The 20,249-nt window shown below is 44.0% G+C and overlaps 1 protein-coding gene across 1 annotated transcript in view; it reads right to left on the bottom strand.

Annotated features, from left to right (window-relative positions):
• Window positions 1-1,539: 1,539 nt before the first annotated feature.
• Window positions 1,540-20,249, bottom strand: part of thnsl2 (threonine synthase-like 2) — a 39,119-nt gene continuing 20,409 nt past the window's right edge. Inside the window, exons 5-9 of the mRNA XM_068028753.1 lie at window positions 16,520-16,750; window positions 14,732-14,880; window positions 13,839-13,964; window positions 8,666-8,817; window positions 1,540-7,231 (exon numbers count right to left, since the gene is read on the bottom strand). Coding sequence (XP_067884854.1) covers window positions 7,027-7,231; window positions 8,666-8,817; window positions 13,839-13,964; window positions 14,732-14,880; window positions 16,520-16,750 — 863 coding nt within the window. The 3' untranslated portion in view covers window positions 1,540-7,026. The remainder of the gene's footprint in view (window positions 7,232-8,665; window positions 8,818-13,838; window positions 13,965-14,731; window positions 14,881-16,519; window positions 16,751-20,249) is intronic.

Below are 20,249 nucleotides of genomic sequence, written 5' to 3'. Positions count from 1 at the left end.
TGCATTTATGCCCATGGGGAACTGACTTGAAAAACCAAGGGCTATGGGAAAAAGGCAGGAGAGTGGGACTAGGTGAGCTGCTCTTGCAAACGGCTGGCAGGGACACAACAGGCCGAAAGGCCTCCTTCTGTGCTGCAACCATTCCAGACAGTATGAAGTTTGCCAGGAATGTGTTGAAATAGTCTAAAGGTAGCAAAAGCATGGGTGAGGGTTTCAGCAGCAGATGAGCTGAGGCGGGAGTAGTGTCAGGTGATGTTAGAGGTAGAAATAGGCGGTCTTAGTGATGGCATGGATATATGTCAGGGTCAAATAAAACACCAAGGTTGTAAACAGTCTGGTTCAGCTTTAGACAGTTTCCATGGAGATAGATGGAATCAGTGGCTAAAGAATGGAGTTTATCCCAAGGACTGAAGACAATGGCTTTGGTCTTCCCAATATTTAATTGGACAAACCTTTTGATGTGCTGGATGTTGTATAAGCAGTCTAACAATTTCGGAATAGTTGAGGAGTCAATAGTGGTGATGGTGAGGTAAAGCTGGGTGTCGTTAGTGTATATGTGGAAACTGACAGGCTTTTGAATGATGTCACTGAGGGCCTACATTTAGATGAGAAATAGGAGGGGGTCAAGGATAGATCCTTCTTTTTTTCTTTTGGGCCTCCTTATCTCGAGAGACAATGGATACGCGCCTGGAGGTGGTCAGTGGTTTGTGAAGCAGCGCCTGGAGTGGCTATAAAGGCCAATTCTGGAGTGACAGGCTCTTCCACAGGTGCTGCAGAGAAATTTGTTTGTTGGGGCTGTTGCACAGTTGGCTCTCCCCTTGCGCCTCTGTCTTTTTTCCTGCCAACTACTAAGTCTCTTCGACTCGCCACAATTTAGCCCTGTCTTTATGGCTGCCCGCCAGCTCTGGCGAATGCTGGCAACTGACTCCCACGACTTGTGATCAATGTCACACGATTTCATGTCACGTTTGCAGACGTCTTTATAACGGAGACATGGACGGCCGGTGGGTCTGATACCAGTGGCGAGCTCGCTGTACAATGTGTCTTTGGGGATCCTGCCATCTTCCATGCGGCTCACATGGCCAAGCCATCTCAAGCGCCGCTGACTCAGTAGTGTGTATAAGCTGGGGATGTTGGCCGCTTCAAGGACTTCTGTGTTGGAGATATAGTCCTGCCACCTGATGCCAAGTATTCTCCGAAGGCAGCGAAGATGGAATGAATTGAGACGTCGCTCTTGGCTGGCATACGTTGTCCAGGCCTCGCTGCCGTAGAGCAAGGTACTGAGGACACAGGCCTGATACACTCGGACTTTTGTGTTCCGTGTCAGTGCGCCATTTTCCCACACTCTCTTGGCCAGTCTGAACATAGCAGTGGAAGCCTTACCCATGCGCTTGTTGATTTCTGCATCTAGAGACAGGTTACTGGTGATAGTTGAGCCTAGGTAGGTGAACTCTTGAACCACTTCCAGAGCGTGGTCGCCAATATTGATGGATGGAGCATTTCTGACATCCTGCCCCATGATGTTCGTTTTCTTGAGGCTGATGGTTAGGCCAAATTCATTGCAGGCAGACGCAAACCTGTCGATGAGACTCTGCAGGCATTCTTCAGTGTGAGATGTTAAAGCAGCATCGTCAGCAAAGAGGAGTTCTCTGATGAGGACTTTCCGTACTTTGGACTTCGCTCTTAGACGGGCAAGGTTGAACAACCTGCCCCCTGATCTTGTGTGGAGGAAAATTCCTTCAAAGGTAACCATGTGGGAGAGGCAAGAAAAACTATTGCAGGTGATTCTCTGGCTATGATTAGATAGGTAAGAATGGAACCAGGCGAGAGCTAATTCTCGTGAGCGGCACAAAAATGAAGGATTAGCATCCTGATTGATTTGGGTTTTGGATCCAGTCTCCATCTCTCTTCTACCCACCATCATTCCCTGACTCCTCCCCAGCATGACAACAAAATGCATATTTTCAATCACCTCATACAATTGGGCATAATTGAAATTTCTTGGGACTGCCATGGAAGAAAAAGGGTGGTCATGTTACTCCACAAAATAACATCCTTTGTTCTATTATTGTGAAGAATGGTGTATAAGGGTAGTTGATCTGGTACCATCCATTTTACACCACCAGTCAATGTTGAAAGTTTGTCTCCATGCAGTTAGCCCTTGTTCCTGTTGCTAAAGAAACAGCACTTAGTATTAGGAGAGCTATTTGCTACAATGAAGGCCAGCAGAAAGATCAAAATAGTCACAAATAAAATTCATTTATATAGCTACTTCAGGCCCTCTCGAATCACAGCAATGAGAAAACCCCCCAGATAATCTGTTATTGTGATGCGGTTGGCCACAACACGAATAGAACTTGCCTGCCTTTGTTTGATTTACATCTTTTACATCTACCTGAAAGGGCAGATGGGACATTGGTTTAACATCTCATCCAAATGCACTCCTGACAATGCAGCATTCCCTTAATGCTACAATGAATTGTAAGCCTAGTCAGTAGGGGGACATTTAGGGGACAGTGATCAAAGCAAACTAAGGTTTATGTTAGCCACGGAAAAGAACAAGGAGCAATGCAGACTAAAAATAATTAATTGGGGGATGGCCAATTTCAATGGGGTGAGAACAGATCTGGCCCAGGTAAATGGGGATCAAAGATTGGCAGGCAAAACTGTCATTGAACAATGGGCTGCCTTTTAAAGAGGAGATATTTTGGGACAGTTAAGGTACATACCACGAGTAGGAAAGATTGGGCAAACAAATCCAGAATTCCCTGGATGATAAAAGAGAGAGTACGATGAAGCAGAAAAAGGGTGCGTATGACAGATGCCAAGTTGATAATGCAAGTGAAATCCAGCTCACTGGGGAAATGAAATAAGAGCAGCAAACAGCAAGTACAAGAAGAGACTGGCAGCTAATGTAAAAGGGAATCCGAAAGTCTTCTATAGGCATATAAATAGTAAAACGGTGATAAAAGGCGGAATAGGGACCAAAAAGAGGAGTTAGACATGGAGGCAGAGAGCATGGCTGAAGTACTAAATGAGGGCTTCGTATCTGTCTTTACCCAGGAAGAAGATGCTGCATAAGTTGTAGTGAAATAGGAAGTAGTTGAGACACTGGATACATTAAAAGTTGACAAAGGGGAGGTAGTAGATAAGCTGGCTATACTTAAAATTGATAAGTCACCAGAACCAGATCAGATGCATTCAAAGATACTGAGAGAAGTAAGGGTGAAAATTGCAGAGGCACACGCCATAATCTTTTAATCTTCCTTAGATACGGGGTGGTGCCAGAGGACTGGAGAATTGCAAAAATATGCATAAGCGCAACAACTACAGGCCAGTCAGTTTAATCTCGTTGGTGGGAAACCTTTTAGAAATGATAATCCTGGAAAAATTAATTAAGGAAATTAAGGAAAGCCAGCATGGATTAATTAAGGACAAATAGTGTTTAAATAATTTGAGTTTTTTGATGAGGTAATAGAGAGGGCTGATGAGGGTAGTGTAGTTAATGTGATGCACATTGACGTCCAAAAGGTATTTGATATAATGCCACATAACAGGCTTGTCAGCAAAGTTGAAACCCACGGAATAAAAGGGACAGCAGCAGCATGAATACAAAACTGGCTGAGTAAAGGGAAACAGAGAGTAGTAGTGAACAGTTCGGACTGTGGAATGGTATACAGTGGGGTCCCCAAGGGTCAGGACTAGGATCATTGCTTTTCTTGATATATATGAATGACCTAGACTTGGGTGTGCAGGGCGTAATTTCAAAGTTTGCAGATGGATCAAAACCTGGAAGTATTGCGAACTGTGTGGAGTGATAGATTTCAAGAGGACATAGCCAGGATGGTGGAATGGGCAAACATGTGGCAGATGAAATTTAATGCAGATAACTGTGAAGTGACTCATCTTGGTAGGAAGAACAATATGAAGGCATTGGAGAGGATGCAGAAAAGATTTGTGAGAATGGTTCCAGCAAAGAGAGACTTCAATTACATGGATAGATTGGCAAAGCTGGGACTGTGATACTTAGAGAAGCGAAGATTGAGATTTGAAAGAGGTGTTCAAACTCATGAGGGGTCTGGACAGAGAAGATAGGGAGAAACTGCTCCCATTGGCGGGAGGGTCGAGAGCCAGAGCACACTGATTTAAAGTGATTGGCAAAAGAAACAGAGGTGTCACGATGAAAACATCTTTATGCTGCGAGTGGCTAGGATCTGGAATGCACTGCCTGAGAGTGTGGTGGAAGCAGATTCAATCACAGCCTTCAAAAAGGAACTGGAAGTGAAAAGAGATTTGCAGAGCCATGGGAAAAAGGCAGGGGAGTGGGACTCAGAGAGCCAGCATGGACATGACGGGCCAAATGGTTTCCTTCAGTGCTGTAACCATACTATGATTCTATGAGAGCAGTCCCACCCAGTTGGTCGACAGCGGAGAGGCATTGGAGGAGGGTGGTGTGGTAAACTGTGTCAAAGGCTACAGACAGTTGAGAAGGACGAGGAAGGAAAGTTTACCTTTGCCACAGTCACCTAGGATGTCATTTGTGACTGTGATAAGTGCCATTTCATTATGGCGGCAGGAGCGGAAACCTGATTGGAGGGATTCAAACATGGAGTTCCGGGAAAGATAGGCACGGACATGCGTGGTGACAACACGTTCAAGGACTTTAGAGGAAAGAGAGGTTGGAGATGGGGTGATAGTTGGCCATGACGGAGGGGTGAAGGGTTTTTGTGGAGGAGAGTGGTGGATCTGAAAGAGAAGGGACAGTATGTGAGGATATTGAAGTGTTAAACAATATTCGTTAACCTGGAAGCCAGGAAGGGATGTTAGTCAGCAGTTTATTGAGAATAGGAATGAGGGAGTAGGAGGTGGGTCTCAGTCATGGACAAGATGAGCTCAGAGAGGCTATGAGGGGAGTAAGGAGAGAAACTAGAGAAAGATGCGAGTTCAGGGTTGGGCAGGGGAGACCTTGAAAGATATTTGTCCCAGTGGACTAGGGGGAAGGGAGGGAAGTGGCAGAGGCAGCTGATCCGATGAGCTCAAATTTAGTGACAAAGTCCTTGCACTTTTTGTTAGAGGGGACGATCGAGGGGATGAGGAAGAAGGGCTTAAGAAGATGGTTTGTCGTAGAGATGGTTTCTATTCCAGGATGAGTGTGGTTGAGCAGATCGGTAGCTGCAGAAAATTTGTGGTGAATGGAAGGCTAGACAGTTGTGATTTTGAAACTGCAGTTAGGGTATAGATTTTTCCAGGTATGGATACAGAAGGAAGTAAGGTTGGGACATGGAAAGGAGGCACGGGGGAGTGTGATACAAGGAAGTGATCAGAGATAGTCTTCTCTGTGATAGATACAATGGGAGTGGTGAGACCATGTGAGATGGCAAGACAAGGAAATAGCTGTGAATATGGGTTGGCAAGTTTACATGGAGGGAGAGATTAAGGGAGGATAAGAGGGTAGTGAACTCAGAGGAGAAAGAACTACTTGAATTAAGATGGGGGTTGAAATCGCCGAGGATGAGCAGTCACTCAGTGCAGAGGCAGAGGGTGGAAAACAGTGAAGCTATCTCAGTGAGAAACCTGGGGTGGTACTTTGCTAGATCTAGATAATGTGGATTTTGGATGAGAGGTGAGGGGATGGAACAAGGTAAGATAGAGGAGAAAATGCCAGAGGAATAAGGAGACGGACTAAGGTATGATTTGGTGATAACAGCCACACCACCACAACAGTCTGGAAAGGGCAGGTGGTGGAAAGTATAGCTAGGTGGGAAGCTGTCATCATCCCTCAGGCAGGTTTCCATCAAGGCCATGACGTCAATGCAATTGTCCACAATAAGTTCATGAATGGCAAGGGCCTTGTTCACAAGTGAATGGACATTCTGGAGAGAGATGCAGAGTGGGCAGTGAAAGCTGGATCACTTGCCAAGTCCATGGGATCAGCATTGGGAGAAGTGAGTTTGGTATGTAGATATTGGCAAGATTATCACCCATCCAGCACGCTGGGCAGGAAGGTTGGCATGACAGTAGGATGGAGCAGTTGAGATTGCTGCTCCTAAGGAGGCAGCAACGAGTGCTCGATGGGCTATTTGGAGGATGCCAAGAGAGGCATAGAGGGAAGTAGCAGGCTTATCTAAGAGGGGGTAAGGTTTGAATTGCAGCAGGTGAGTAGGAAAGGCAAGGAATGCTGAAGGGTGAAAACTGATGGATTGCAAACAACTGAAGCAACTCACAGCACAGGGCCTTAGGAAATCCATCCAACTCTGACACCAAGCCAGCCTGCAGATTAGTCCTTGGGGTTCGAGGGTGAAGGAGGAGCCCACACGGGCAGCATCCTGTAATACTGATATGCACTGGGAGGTACAGCATTGGTCCCTCCTGGTAATGGGAGTTTTCTTTGATTGATAACCTCAACGTCAGTCAATATCTATTCCACATTAATTGACTAGGCAGCCAGAATATAGAAGTTGAGTACCATCATGAACAAGGGAATGGGGAAAGGATTGAGTTGATGTATGCAATAGGTTAGTTCATCTGAACCCAATAACAATTCAAGAACTGACCCATTGGAGACAAACACCACTTCTGGGATTTGAAAAGTGAAATCAAATCTGCTGCTACACCATCTCCAAAGCACAAGTCAGGAGTGTGATGGAATACTCTCCATCTGCCTGGATGAGTCAGTGCCAACAACACTGTCGCTGGGTCAAAATCCTGGAACTCCCTTCCTAACAGTACTGTGGGTGTACCAACAATACATGGACTGCCAGCGGTTCAAGAAGGCAGCTCACCGCCACGTTCTCAAGGGCAATTAGGAATGGGCAATAAGTGCTGGCCTTGCCAGCGATGCTCACATTCCACAAATGAAGATATAAAAAGAAAAAGGTAAGGTTATGCTAAAAGTTTGCCTGATTTGGGCAAGAGACTATAAACACACACATGCAGAATCAGAGAATTTGGCCTTCTATTATCTAGGTGCAAAATATCACTGTGGTGAAACCAAGAATATTCATACGTTTGATTCTGGCAAGGCATTTACATTTTTCTGAGTGCATCAATTTCCTCAATTTTGTGGTAGAGCATCTTTTCCCAGTCTTCTCCTCTCTTCATTGCTGCACAGCGTGTATCCATCGTTTCCAGCGCACGTATCTCGGGTGGAATCTCTGGAGTTAGCCCAGCTTTCAGCACAGCCTCCTGGAACTTAACAGCAGCAGCAGTCGCTAGGCAACATCTCGGGACGCTAAGTGCAGACAGATGAAAAGAATTAGCAGTCAGGAAAGAGTTTTTGTTTTGTTGAGTTATTCTTGGACAGTCACAACGAGGAAAAAAAGACAAAGACAATTGCCTTTTCTATAGCGCCATTTTACAATATTCCTTGTGCTCCTCTTGTCAAATCACCTCTTATTCTCTTCTGCTCTAAGGAAAACAGCTCTTTCTGATGGTTTTATTTTTCCTGCTCCTGTAAACCCCGCCCCACACCTACTCTCCTTCCTTCCTAGTCTGAAGCAGACATTAAACAAAGGCCCAAATCTGCTTGTTTGACCAGACACTATTCCAAGAACACTGACTAACTTTCATCCCTGAACCCACATCACTAACAACAGACGAACTAGTCAGTCACTGGAACAGGCCCTCAAAAAAATAGAACTGCATTTATATAGCGCTTTTCATGACCACTGCCCATCTGAAAGCACTTTTCAACTAATGAAGTACTTTGAAGTTTAGTCACTGTTGTGATATAGAAAATGCTTCAGCCAATGTGCACACAGCAATGTGATAATGACCAGATGATCTGTTTTTATGATGTTGATTGATGCCTGTTCCATCATTCAATTAGATCAAACCTGATTTCTGTTGCATGTTCCATGAACTTCTGTATTACTATAGACCGTGCACAAAGACTGACTGCTCCAGATGGGATCAGTAATGCAATATCGTGGGTTCTTTATTGAGCGACGGTAGAGCAACTAGTACAATGAGATTTTCACTGTACAGGTGTTTCTTCAAGACTGCGAAACACTCAATCACATGGCGTGTTACATCATAGCTCTCACATGACTCACATGATCTTGTTGCCACACCTCTTAAAGGTGTACACACACATGACAATCTCTATCTTCATTCCATCTACCTGCCTTGGTTCCACAATCTTGAATACCCTTTGCAAACACAACTCTCAATCTCAATTTTGAAATTTTCAATTGACCCCCAGCCACAACAGCATTTTGGGGGAGGAGAGTTCCAGATTTCCACTACCCTTTGTGTGAAGAAGTGCTTCCTAACATCACCCCTGAATGGCCCAACTCTAATTTTAAGGTTATGCCCCCTTTGTTCTGGACACCAGAGGAAATAGTTTCTATCTATCCCATCAAATCCTATAATTGTCTGAAACACCTCAAATAGATCTCATTGCTGTTTCTGGGATTGTGCCGTGTGAAAAATTGCTGCCTCTTTTGCCTCCATAACATCAATCGCAGTAATTCAGTGTGTGTGAAGTGTGTCGGGACTTTGCTTCCAGGCTTAATAAGGTGCGATATGAGTTGAAGTTACTTTTCTTTAGACAAATGGGTATGAATACAGTGCCTTGCTTTGCAGTCTGAACAGCTCCTGTGTGTTCGGTGCACGAATTTAAGTATAACTGTTCAATGAGTGAAAGGTTGACTAATACCACTACCTGCTTGTGCCCAGGTCCGACTGCTGATAATGATACGTGACGGCGACAGCAGAGTGAGGACACAGTAGATACTGATTATCTTTCCAGCAGCGGAGCATAGTTTCAATCACATTGTCATCATTCACAGTGGATGAACGGAGAGCTTGTGACAGCTGCATGTCAACAAGAAAGGCAATAGGTTAAAGGTCATCTCAGTGTCCCAACAATGCTCATAATAACATCCAACCTCCCTCCCTTCAACTATAGCCTTCAAAAGACCTGTGGTGGGGGAAGGAAATGGGGTTCACCCAGCTGCCTGGCATTTGTGTAAGTCTATCACTGTGTTTAACAGTTGTGAAGAATGAGAAAATGACGGGTTGGCATTCTTTACAAAACCCTTTAGATGCAGAATCTGTTTAACTTTTACTGGGACACCGTTCCCATTGCTATTCACTGCCCTGTTGATATTTTGCCTGAGTAACCATTCTTCACGTGTGAGCCAAGACAATGTACAATCAGCAGGTTCTCTGATCACAGCGGCATTACAGGGAAGCCCAGACCGTCTCTTGACTGAGATTTCAGAGATCCGTCATGGCTGCCTTAAATAAGCCTGTTCCATAAAAACACAATGCAGTGGTCACCTTCAAGTAGCATTACTTGGCCGCAGATCCCAGTGCAGTAGACGGCAATTTTCTCCTATTGACTATTTGGTGAAGCAAGTTTTTCCTATAATCTTCACCAAGGCCCTTACATAACCTGTGTTGCCTGTTTATTGCACAGGAGTGATATCTGATGGGAGCATCCTCATTCTATGCTAAAGCAAAGTACTGTGAATGCTGGAAATCTGAAATAAAGATAGAAAATGCTGGAAATACTCAGCATCATCTGTGGAGAAAGAAACAGACCTTTCATCAGAACTCATTAAATGTTGCCTGACACTTCTTTGCACCATGCTGTACCCCTCATCCTCCTGCCCATTGGGAATGTCATACTGAGAAGTAGGGTGGGTAGGGTCGGGATGTGGGGTGAAAATCTCCTGGTGGCCTTACCCTGTCAGAATTAGCGAGAAGCAAATTCAGGTCTGTATGGGAAAAACTGTTTCCCAGCTGTAGAAATCGCTAGTGAAATGCCTTGCTTCAACCCATCTCAGTCGATCTCAGCAACTGGTGTGCTTTATAAATCTCAATCTAAAACCTAGGCAGTTTGAGAGTCAAAACAGGAATCTCGGAGCTGTGGGACCACCAACCCTCATTATAATATATTCAAATTGCAGGATGGCCCCCATTCTGCACTGAAATTACACTGCAAATGGTAAAAAAATTCTCCCTCAAGTTACTCTAAATACCTTAAATGAAAGAATTATGCCTGGCTAATATTTATTCCTCATTAACAAAACAAACAGGTTATCTGATCATTACTACATGGCTGTTTGAGGGAGCTTGCTGAGCTTGGTTGACACGATTCCTACATTGCAACTATGACTAGATTTCAAAAGCATTTCATTGGCTGTAAAGCACTTCGGACATCCCTGAGGTTGTGAATGGTGCTATAGAAATGCAAATTCTGCTTTTTGATGTGTGAATGTCGGTTGAAAACAAGATTGGACTTTGCCATGGTGGCCCCAAGTACTGATGTATAGTTAGCTTTTTTAGGTTCCCTCAAATGTTCAACGGGTCACCTTAGTCTCTTGGACCCTAATGAAACAAGCTCAGCTTAGAGTCATAGAGTCGTACAGCAGAGAAACAGGCCCTTCGGCCCACCGCGTCCATGCCGACCATAATACCCATCTATACTAATCCCACCTGCCTGCATTAATTCCATTTCCCTCTATGCCTTGCTCATTCAAGTACCTGTCCAGATGCCTCTTAAATGTTGCTACTGTTCCTGCCTCCACCACCTCCTCAGGCAGCTCATTCCAGATACTCACCATTCTTTCTGTGAAAAATTTACCCCTTTGATCCCCTTTAAACCTCCTCCTTCTCACCTTAAATCTATGCCCTCTAGTTTTAGTCACCCCTACCATGGGAAACAGACTCTGGCTATCTACCCTATCTATGCCTCTCATAATTTTATATACCTCTATCATGTCCCCTCTCAGCCTCCTTCGCTCCAGGGAAAATAGACCAAGTCTATCCAATCTCTCTTTATAACTCAAGCCCTCCAAACCAGGCAACATCCTTGTGAATCTTTTTTGCACCCTCTCTAGCTTAATCACATCTTTCCTGTAGTCCGGCGACCAGAACTGCACACAGTACTCCAAATGCGGCCTAACCAACGTTATGTACAACAGTAACATGACGTCCCAACTCTTGTACTCAATGCCTCGGCCGATGAAGGCAAGCATGCCATACGCCTTCTTCACCACCCTGTCTACCTGTGTTGCCACTTTCAGGGAACTATGTACTTGCACCCCAAGGTCTCTCTGCTCAACAACACTCCCCAGGGCCCTGCCATTCACTGTATATGTCCTGCCCTGGTTTAACTTCCCAAAATGCATCACTTCACACTTGTCTACATTAAATTCCATTTGCCACTCCCTTGCCCACTTTCCCAGTTGATCTATATCCTGTTGTAACCTTAGACAACCTTCTTCACTGTCCACTATACCACCATTTTTGGTGTCATCTGCAAACTTACTAATCATGCCCCTTACATTCACATCCAAGTCATTAATATATATGACAAACAGCAGAGGGCCCAGCACCAATCCCTGCAGCACACCACTGGTCACCGGCCTCCAATCTGAAAAACAATCCTCCACTACCACCCTCTGCCTCCTATCACCAAGCCAATTTTGTATCCAATTTGCTAGCTCACCCTGGATCCCATGTGTTCGAAACTTCTGGACCAGCCTACCATGTGGGACCTTGTCAAAGGCCTTGCTAAAGTCCATGTAGACAACGTCCATCACCCTGCCCTCGTCAATCCTCTTGGTCACCTCCTCAAAAAACTCAATCAAATTCACGAGACATGATTTCCCACGCACAAAGCCATGCTGACTATCCCTAATCAGACCATGCCTTTCCAGATGCATATAAATCCTGTCTCTCAGAATCCCTTCCAATAACTTTCCCCCACTGATGTAAGGCTCACCGGCCTGTAGTTCCCTGGTTTATCCCTGCTGCCCTTCTTAAATAAAGGCACAACATTAGCTCTCCTCCAGTCTTCCGGTACCTCACCTGTGGCTAACGATGATACAAAAATCTCTGCCAGGGCCCCAGCAATCTCCTCCCTTGCTTCCCATAGCATCCTCGGATACACTTAGTCAGGCCCTGGGGATTTATTCACCTTAATGCGCTTCAAAACCTCCAACACCTCCTCCTTTGTAATGTTGATATGCTCCAGGATATCGGTGTTCCCTCCCTTGAACTCACTAGCTTCCATGACCTTCTCCACGATAATAACGGACGAGAAATATTCATTTAAGACCTCGCCCATTTCCCGTGGCTCCACACACAGATTACCACACTGATCCTTAAGGGGACCTACTCTCTCCCTTGGTACCCTTTTACTCTTACTGTACTTATAGAATCTTTTAGTATTCTCCTTTATCTTATCTGCCAGGGAAATCTCATGGCCCCTTTTCGCTCTCCTAATTTCCTTCTTATGCATAGTCCTACATCCCCTATACTCCTTGAGGGACTCGCTCGATCCCAGCTGCCTACACCTGACATATGCCTCCTTCTTTGCCCTGACCAGACCCTCAATATCCCTCGTCAACCAAGGTTCCCTAAACTTGCCAGCCTTGCCCTTCCATCTAACAGGAACATGCCGGCCCTGAACTCTTCCTATCTCACTTTTAAAAGCCTCCCACTTGCCAGACATCCCTTTACCTGTAAACAGCCTCTCCCCTTCAACTTTTGAGAGTTCCTGTCTGATGCCATCGAAATTAGCCTTCCCCCAATTTAGGACTTCAACCTGAGAACCAGTCCTATCCTTTTCCATAACTATCTTGAAGCTAATAGAGTTATGGTCACTGGTCCCAAAGAGCTCCCCCATTGACACATCAACCACCTGCCCATCCTCATTTCCTAAGAGGAGGTCGAGTGTAGCCCCTTCTCTAGTAGGGCCATCCACATACTGCTTCAGAAAACTATCCTGGACACACTTAACAAATTCTTCCCCATCTGATCCCTTAGTACTAAGGCAGTCCCAGTCAATATTAGGGAAGTTGAAATCACCTACTATTACAACCCTGTAATTCCTACACCTATCTGTGATTTCCCTACATATATGCTCCTCCACTTCCCTCTGACTATTGGGGGGCCTATAGTATAATCGGTATCATATAAATTTCCTTAATCTTTCCTCATAACTTGGGTGTCAACTGAGTTGAATGGCCTCAAAAAGTAAAACATTCCTTCCCGTGAATATAGTGACAGTACTGCTGATAAGTTCTGATCCATGTTCAATGGATTATCTTATTTCTAAAGTATAAAGGGTCAGATTTTGCTCTAATAGTGGCGAGGCTATCAACGCTCACTTCTGGTGTGCACACATGGGCATGCGCAGTTAAATGTGGAATTCCATAAGTTGCTGTCAGAGATACCATGTTCCTCTACAGGAAGCATTATTGCAGACCTCACTGAAAGACTCTGCATTGAAATAACTGTAATGGCATGAACTTGGTCTATTTGCCCACTAGTTGCCCACTGAAGACAGTTCAAAAATATTAAGGGTGGCACATATAGAAGTAATTAAGTTTTTAAATGGAGTAATGTGATAATTACTGCTGAACAACCACTTTGGCCTTGAAAAATTAATTTTACAAGTGTGTAGTCTTATTCCCACAGAAGAAAATTAATGTTGCAGCTTTTTTTAAAAAAAAATTGTTTTTACATTTTATGTTTGTCACTATTATCTTTTGCCCTTCTCCTATCTGCATTCCCCAACCTTTACTTCACTTCATTTAAATCTAATTTATATTTCCTGCTGTATACTTCCTGGTTTGGACTCCGTCTGCCTCAGTGAGGATATTTCAATGACTGCTTGAAAAGCATTACTGTTGCTTTCCCTGTTCATAGATGCCACCGATCTATTGTAGAGGGTGCCACACTGGAAAAGGGGAAATCTCTGCTGACAAGCCCATCTATTGGCAGCTGCAAGTGAGATGAATTACCAACGCTGTTCCTTGGCAACTGAGAGCAAAATCAAACCAATACCTAATAAATATCAAAAGAAGCCAAGTACAGACCTTTGCAGACAAAACTTCTGGCACATTAGCTTTGCCCAGTTTCTTGAATTCTTCCATCATCGTTTTTATTAAGTTGCTATCCTTGTCCGACAACAGCCAGAATATTCTTTCCATGTTGTACGGTTCCTTCAGAAGTAAGAAAAGTTTGTTCAGGTTATGAACCATGGCTCAGCTAGTAGCACCCTTGCCTCTGAGTCAGAAGGTTACAGGTTCAAGTCCCACTCCAGGACTTGAGTACAAAAATCAAGGCTGACATTTCAGTGCTGTACTGAGGGAGTGCCACACTGTTGGAGGTGCTGTCTTTTGGGTGAGACATCAAACCCAGGCACCGTATACCCTCTCAGGTGGATGTAAAAGATCTCATAACACTATTTTGAAGAAGAGTAGGGGAGTTGTCCCCAGTTTCCTGATCAATACTTATTCTTGCCTTGACATCAAAAGACAGGATTGTCTGGTCATTATCGCATTTCTGTTTGTGGGAGTTTGCTGTACGCAAATTGGCTGCCGTGTTTCCTACATTATAATAGTGACTACACTTCAGAAGTGTTTAATTGGCTGTAAAGCACTTTGGGACATTGTGAAAGATGATGTCTAAATGCACGTCATTTTTTTTTACTTGCCTTGCAGAGCAGGAGCAAGAGAGGAGGTGAGGCTTGAGGAGCTCGCAAGCCCCTCATGGGGATGGGGATGGAGATGGAGATGGGAGGTTGGATTTCAACTCCTGTTGCTTTCTGTTCTCAAGTTACCAACTGGCTCTATCGAGCGGGTTTCATTCTCAAGCGTGAAAGAACGGTTCACATGTGCCTGTACAACTGGACACTGCCATCAAGAATCAATCGAAGCAATTTTCCACTAGTGGGATAACCCAGGAATGAATCTCAACATTAGCGTACCTGGATGTCAATGGATGGTGCCAATGAAGCTTTAATTGAATCAGCCAATGAGAAGTCACCGTTCTGAATGGTTCTGTGAATTATGTCATTTTCGTTGACTACAGCGACTAACCGAATTGGCAGACCCATCATCTGAGCAATACTTCCAGCTGGGAAAAGCAGAAACCAAATTGAGAGAAAAATACATAAATCTTGTCAAAAGAGTTTTTTTTTTAAACTGGGAAATTCTGTGTGGTTTTGAAAGCTGGGAAAAGGGGATTTTCTGTGAACACTGCTGACACTTGGTGTTTGAACTATGTGCACAGACTGCAAGACTTGTTTCCAAGCAACCCAGAAAATTTATGACTGTCTTGTGACTTGGTTGTTAAAAGGTTTTAGTTTCATTTTGGGATTGAAGAAGCCAGTGAACTCTACAAGGAGCAGGCTTTGAAATCTTTGTTTTGCCTTGCCTGGAAAGAGAGGAACACCCAGAAAAAGTGTTACTTGCAAAAGAAGTCTTGCATCTCTTAGAAAGAAATTCTACATTTAAGGTGTGGTTTTGACCTGCCTGAAGAGAGAAAGACCCAATAAAGGAGGAGTTGCTACACTCTGTGGAGGAACACTGCTTTGCAGAGAGAAAGCCCTGCATTTTAAAGGTAACAGATTTCTACTGCTTCCAGTCTTAAGAATACCTGCCTCAAGAGTGATTCCTGTTGCTTTTTGTGTTTTGGAAGATCTTGAAATCTCAAGAAAGCTTCTACTGATAGACTGCTACTTTAAAATTTAAGTAAACCTGTTGCTACACCCTTCGCTGAAAAATCTGTGTGATGCTTGCTGCAGACGAATTGCCTTGAATGTCTACCCATCACAGACTGTTCATTAAACTCGCCTGGAGAGACTTTGAATGGCATCCAACTATTAGACTCTGGGAATCCGGAAATATCCTACCAGACTGCGACAACCAATTATTTTATTATTCCTAAGAAACCGTTACAACTCAAAACACTCTTTTTCCCCAGTTAACCAATTTTTGACTGTATGTGTGTGTGTGCACGTGAGGTTTAGGAAAAATAAGGAGTTATAAAATGTTTTCATATATATATAGATTTAACCCATTACTGTTTAAGATTTTAGTTTGTTAATAAATAGTTAATTTTGTTGTTTAAAGAAACCTGGTTTGATGTGCTTTATTCTGGGGGATAAATAAAGTGTTTAATTTGGCTATTTTCCTGTAGGTGGAAAATTTACTAATATGCTAATATGGAGTGGTGGGACTGAATTGACAGTGCATTACTTCTGCCTTGGTCATAACAATCTAAAGGAACATAGAACTTGAGTGGCAACCCCAGCAAGTCATCATTCCTATGACAACCTGCTTTCTTATAGTGCATAGCAAGCAAGCATATCCCATTGCAACATCATGCCTCACGCACCCGACAGAATTCTGCGAGCATGGGAATTCTCGGATAGCTGCACACAGCCATAGGAGTTAATGGAAAGAGGCTAGCTATTTGCCTGAGCAATCCAAATGTTATCCCACTGTTGTTTGTGGCTCAGTGGTCGCATAAGTACCACTTAGACAGAAGGCTGTGGGTTCAAGTCTCATTCCAGAGACTTGAGCGCATAATCTACTGAGGGAGCACTGTACTGTCCGAAGTTCCGCCTTTTGGATGCAACATTAAAGCAAGGCACCGTCTGCCCTCTCAGGTGGATGCAAGCCAAAAAAAAAAGCAGCATGATGTAAAAAATTGTTACAATACAATTAACCAGAGAAGCTGGATGAGGTAGGATATTCTGTCTTATTCTTACCAGTGATGTTGCCTGCTGCTCCTGTTGGTACAACAATCTCTACCAAAGGGAGGGGAATCTCATTCATCGAAGGGCAGCAGTGGAAGTATGCGTAGAAATAGTGTGCAATCTGCACCATGACGCGGGCCCAGTTGATGGAGTTTAAGCTCATTATATTATGTCTCTTCACAAACTCAGTGTCAGCAAACACATTCCGGATTGGTTCGTCCAACTCATCACTTGTGCCATCAACTGAAGAAAATGCGCAGGGCAGAGTAAAAATCCGTAGAAATACACAGCGGTTACAACACGGAAGCAGGACATTTGTACAACAGGAGAGCAAGCAATCCCAATCACATATACCCACCCCCATTCCCATTTATCTTCATCCACCTGTCCAATCTAATTTTAAATGGTGGTACAGTTTCTGCCGCAGCCATTTACTAGAGGTGAACAGTTTGCACTGACTGACATATTTACAATCACGGTCACACTCTACATCATCATTAGCAACTGACCGGTGACTAACAAGATACTAGGACAACAAGATACTGCTGATTACCCACCTTCCCCTCCTGGTCTCCATGTTAGCTGATATTGTTAATGGTTCTCTCTCTTCAGGTGTTGTCTCTCCCTCTCCTGTAAATCTGTCGTCATCACCCCTCTCAAAAAACCATTGCCCCCCTGCCCTTGCAAACTACCATCCCATCTCCAACCTCCCTTTCCTCTCCAAAGTCCTTGAACGTGTTGTCATCTCCCAAATCCATTCCCATCTTTCCCAGAACTCCATATTTGAATCTCTAAAATCAGGTTTCCACTCCTGCCACAGTACAGAAATAGCTCTTATCAAAGTCACAAATGACATCCTATGTGACTGTGGCAGAGGTAAACTTTCCCTCCTCGTCCTTCTCACCTGTCTGCAACCTTTGATATAGCTGACTACACCATCTCCTCCGAAGCCTCTCCACTGCCGTCTAGCTGAGTGGGACTGCTCTCACCTGGTTCCATTCTTATCTATCTAATCGTAGCCAGAGAATCACTTGCAATGGATTCTCTTCCTGCTCGCACACCATTACCTCTGGTGTCCCCCAAGGATCTATCCTTGGCCCTCTCCTATTTCTCATCTACATGCTTCCCCTCAGCAACATCATCCAAAAGCACAGCGTTAGTTTTCACATGTACACTGACGACACTCAGCTCCCCCTCACCACTACTTCTCTCAACTCCTCCACTTTTGTTAAATTATCAGACTGCTTATCTGCCATCCAGTAGTACTTGAGCAGAAATTTTCTCCAATTAAATATTGAGGAGACTGAAGCCATTGCTTTCGGTCCCTGCTCCAAACTCCATTCCCTAGCTACCAACTCCATTCCTCTCTCTGGCAACAGTCTGGGATTAAACCTGTCTGTTAAAAACCTTGGTGTCACATTTGACCCCAAGTTGAGCTTCCAACCTCATATTTGTGCCATCACGAAGACTCCCTATCCTGTAACATCGTCCAACTTCACTCGTCTCAGCTCATCTGCTGCTGAAACCCTCAGTCATACCTTTTGTTACTTCTTGACCTGACCATTCCAATGTAGTCCTGGCTGGTCTCCCGCATTCTTCTTTCCATAAACTTGAAATCATCCAAAACTCTGCTGCCCCTGGCTTAACTCGCACCAAGTCCCGTTCCCCTGTCACCCCTTTGCTCGCTGACCTACATTGGCTCCCTGTCAAGCAACGTTTTGATTTTAAAATTCTCATCCTTGTTTGCAAATCCCTCCATGGTCTCACCTCTCCCTATCTCTATAATCTCCTCCAACCTCACAACCTTCCAAAATAACTGTGCTCTTCTAATTCTGACCTCTTGTGCTTCTCGCTGCGCTCTGTGTTTGTTGGGAATATTCCATATGAAGCTACAGAAGAACAGTTGAAGGATATTTTCTCTGAAGTTGGTCCAGTGTTGAGTTTCAGGTATCTTCCTCGTGCAACAATGTAGTTGGCTGCTATCACAACTTGCACATCACACTTATACAAGCACTACTTTGGAAGGTGTAAAATCCTAAAAGAAGTGTCTTGTTCTCAGGACTCCTTCCAGAGGAAGTTTCACTTTTGAGATCACTTAACCTCCTTCCCCATGTAAAAGAAAAATCTATGTTTGACCTTTCATTCCAAAATTCATTAAGCTGTAAATCAGTTGGTATAGATGGATTAGATTCCCAGATCTCCCAGTTCTGCAGCAGACAGCGAGAACAGCCTAGACTCGAATAAGCTTCTTGTGTGAATGCACCTGATTTTCTTCTCACTTTTTACTCAACAAAATAGAGATCTGAGCATCTATTTTAGGAATCATGAGCATGAATATTTTGGGGCACAAACCATTTTTGGCGCAGGATGCTTTGCTGCCTTTGGTTGTAAGTTTTTTTTCAATCAAAAATCTTGTCCCTCCGGTGATTACAATATAACAAGAAAACATCTTTAATTTATATATAGGCATCAAGATCGGCGCAGGCTTGGAGGGCCGAATGGCCTGTTCCTGTGCTGTACTGTTCTTTGTTCTTTGTTCCCTGATTTTAATTGCTCCACCATTGTAGGCTGCGCCTTCAGTTGCCTAGGGCCCAAGCTCTGGAATAATCTCCCTACCTCGCTTTCCTGCTTTCATACAATCCTTAAAATCTACCTCTTTGACCAAGATTTTGGACACCTGACCTGTTATCTCCTTTTGTGGCTCAGTGTCATACTTTGCTTTACTGGAGAAAAGAGCCCCAGCCTGTTTAATCCATTTACTGATAGGTAACCTCTCAATTCCGGTATCATTCTAGTAAATCTTTTTTGCACCTTCTCCAGTGCCTCTCATGAAGGTTTACACCATCTGCCTCAATTGGATAATTTCCTGTCTGAATTCCAGAGTCGTTTGCAATGCTAACGCTGCTTCACAATCGGACAAATGTGTGGTGTAATTGGTCTGTGCCTCCAACAAAAAAAAATGAATACAGAATCCTGACTTCTACTCAATGTCTTAAGTTCTATTAACCACATATGACCCTGATTTAATCACTGCAGATAGAATGCAGGATCCTGTCCTTTGCTATTGCTGCTGCCCTGAATAAAATGCTGATCAACAGGAGACATAAAGGGTGAAAGTGGTCGATGCCAGCAGCAAGATCTGGGCTTGTAGCAAATATGCAGACGATTTTGTTTAACCACACACAATCTCATTTCCACTGAAGTTCACAGAATGATAGCCTAACCTCTATTTGGAGTCTCACTGATGTTTTTACTTGCTGTGAAATTAAAAATCTTGGCAATATTTTCCAAGTCAGTGGAAAAAAAACATTGGTGCATTGCAAAAACTGGCTGCCGATTCACTACGAGCCTGGTTTACACTGCTGGCACAGGCCAATTGTACGCCCATAGAATCATAGAGCACAGAAGGAGGCCATTTGGTCCATCGTGCAATTAGTCCCAATCCCCTGCTGTTTCTCCACAGCCCTGCAAATATTTCAAGTTATTAATTGACTGTCAAGTGCTTTGAGACATCGGAGGTCATGGAAGATGCTATTTAAATACAATTTCTTTCTTTCTTCTTCATATATCCAATACAAGGTTAAACTTTGCAAGGCCCCATGCCATTGACAGAAAATCTAGACATGCTTGCCTGTGATTTTTCCATCTGTTGATCTCTCAATGGGCAACTCACAATTATCCGGTAAGTGGTGACTGTGAAAAGGCCTCGCAAAATCCACCCAACAATGTCAACATGAGGAAT

Source organism: Heterodontus francisci, chromosome 1 (assembly GCF_036365525.1).
Source record: "Heterodontus francisci isolate sHetFra1 chromosome 1, sHetFra1.hap1, whole genome shotgun sequence".
In the NCBI taxonomy this organism is placed as follows: domain Eukaryota; kingdom Metazoa; phylum Chordata; class Chondrichthyes; order Heterodontiformes; family Heterodontidae; genus Heterodontus; species Heterodontus francisci.
The sequence above is the reverse complement of the archived record's forward strand: the minus strand, read 5'-3'. Positions and strand labels throughout refer to the sequence as shown.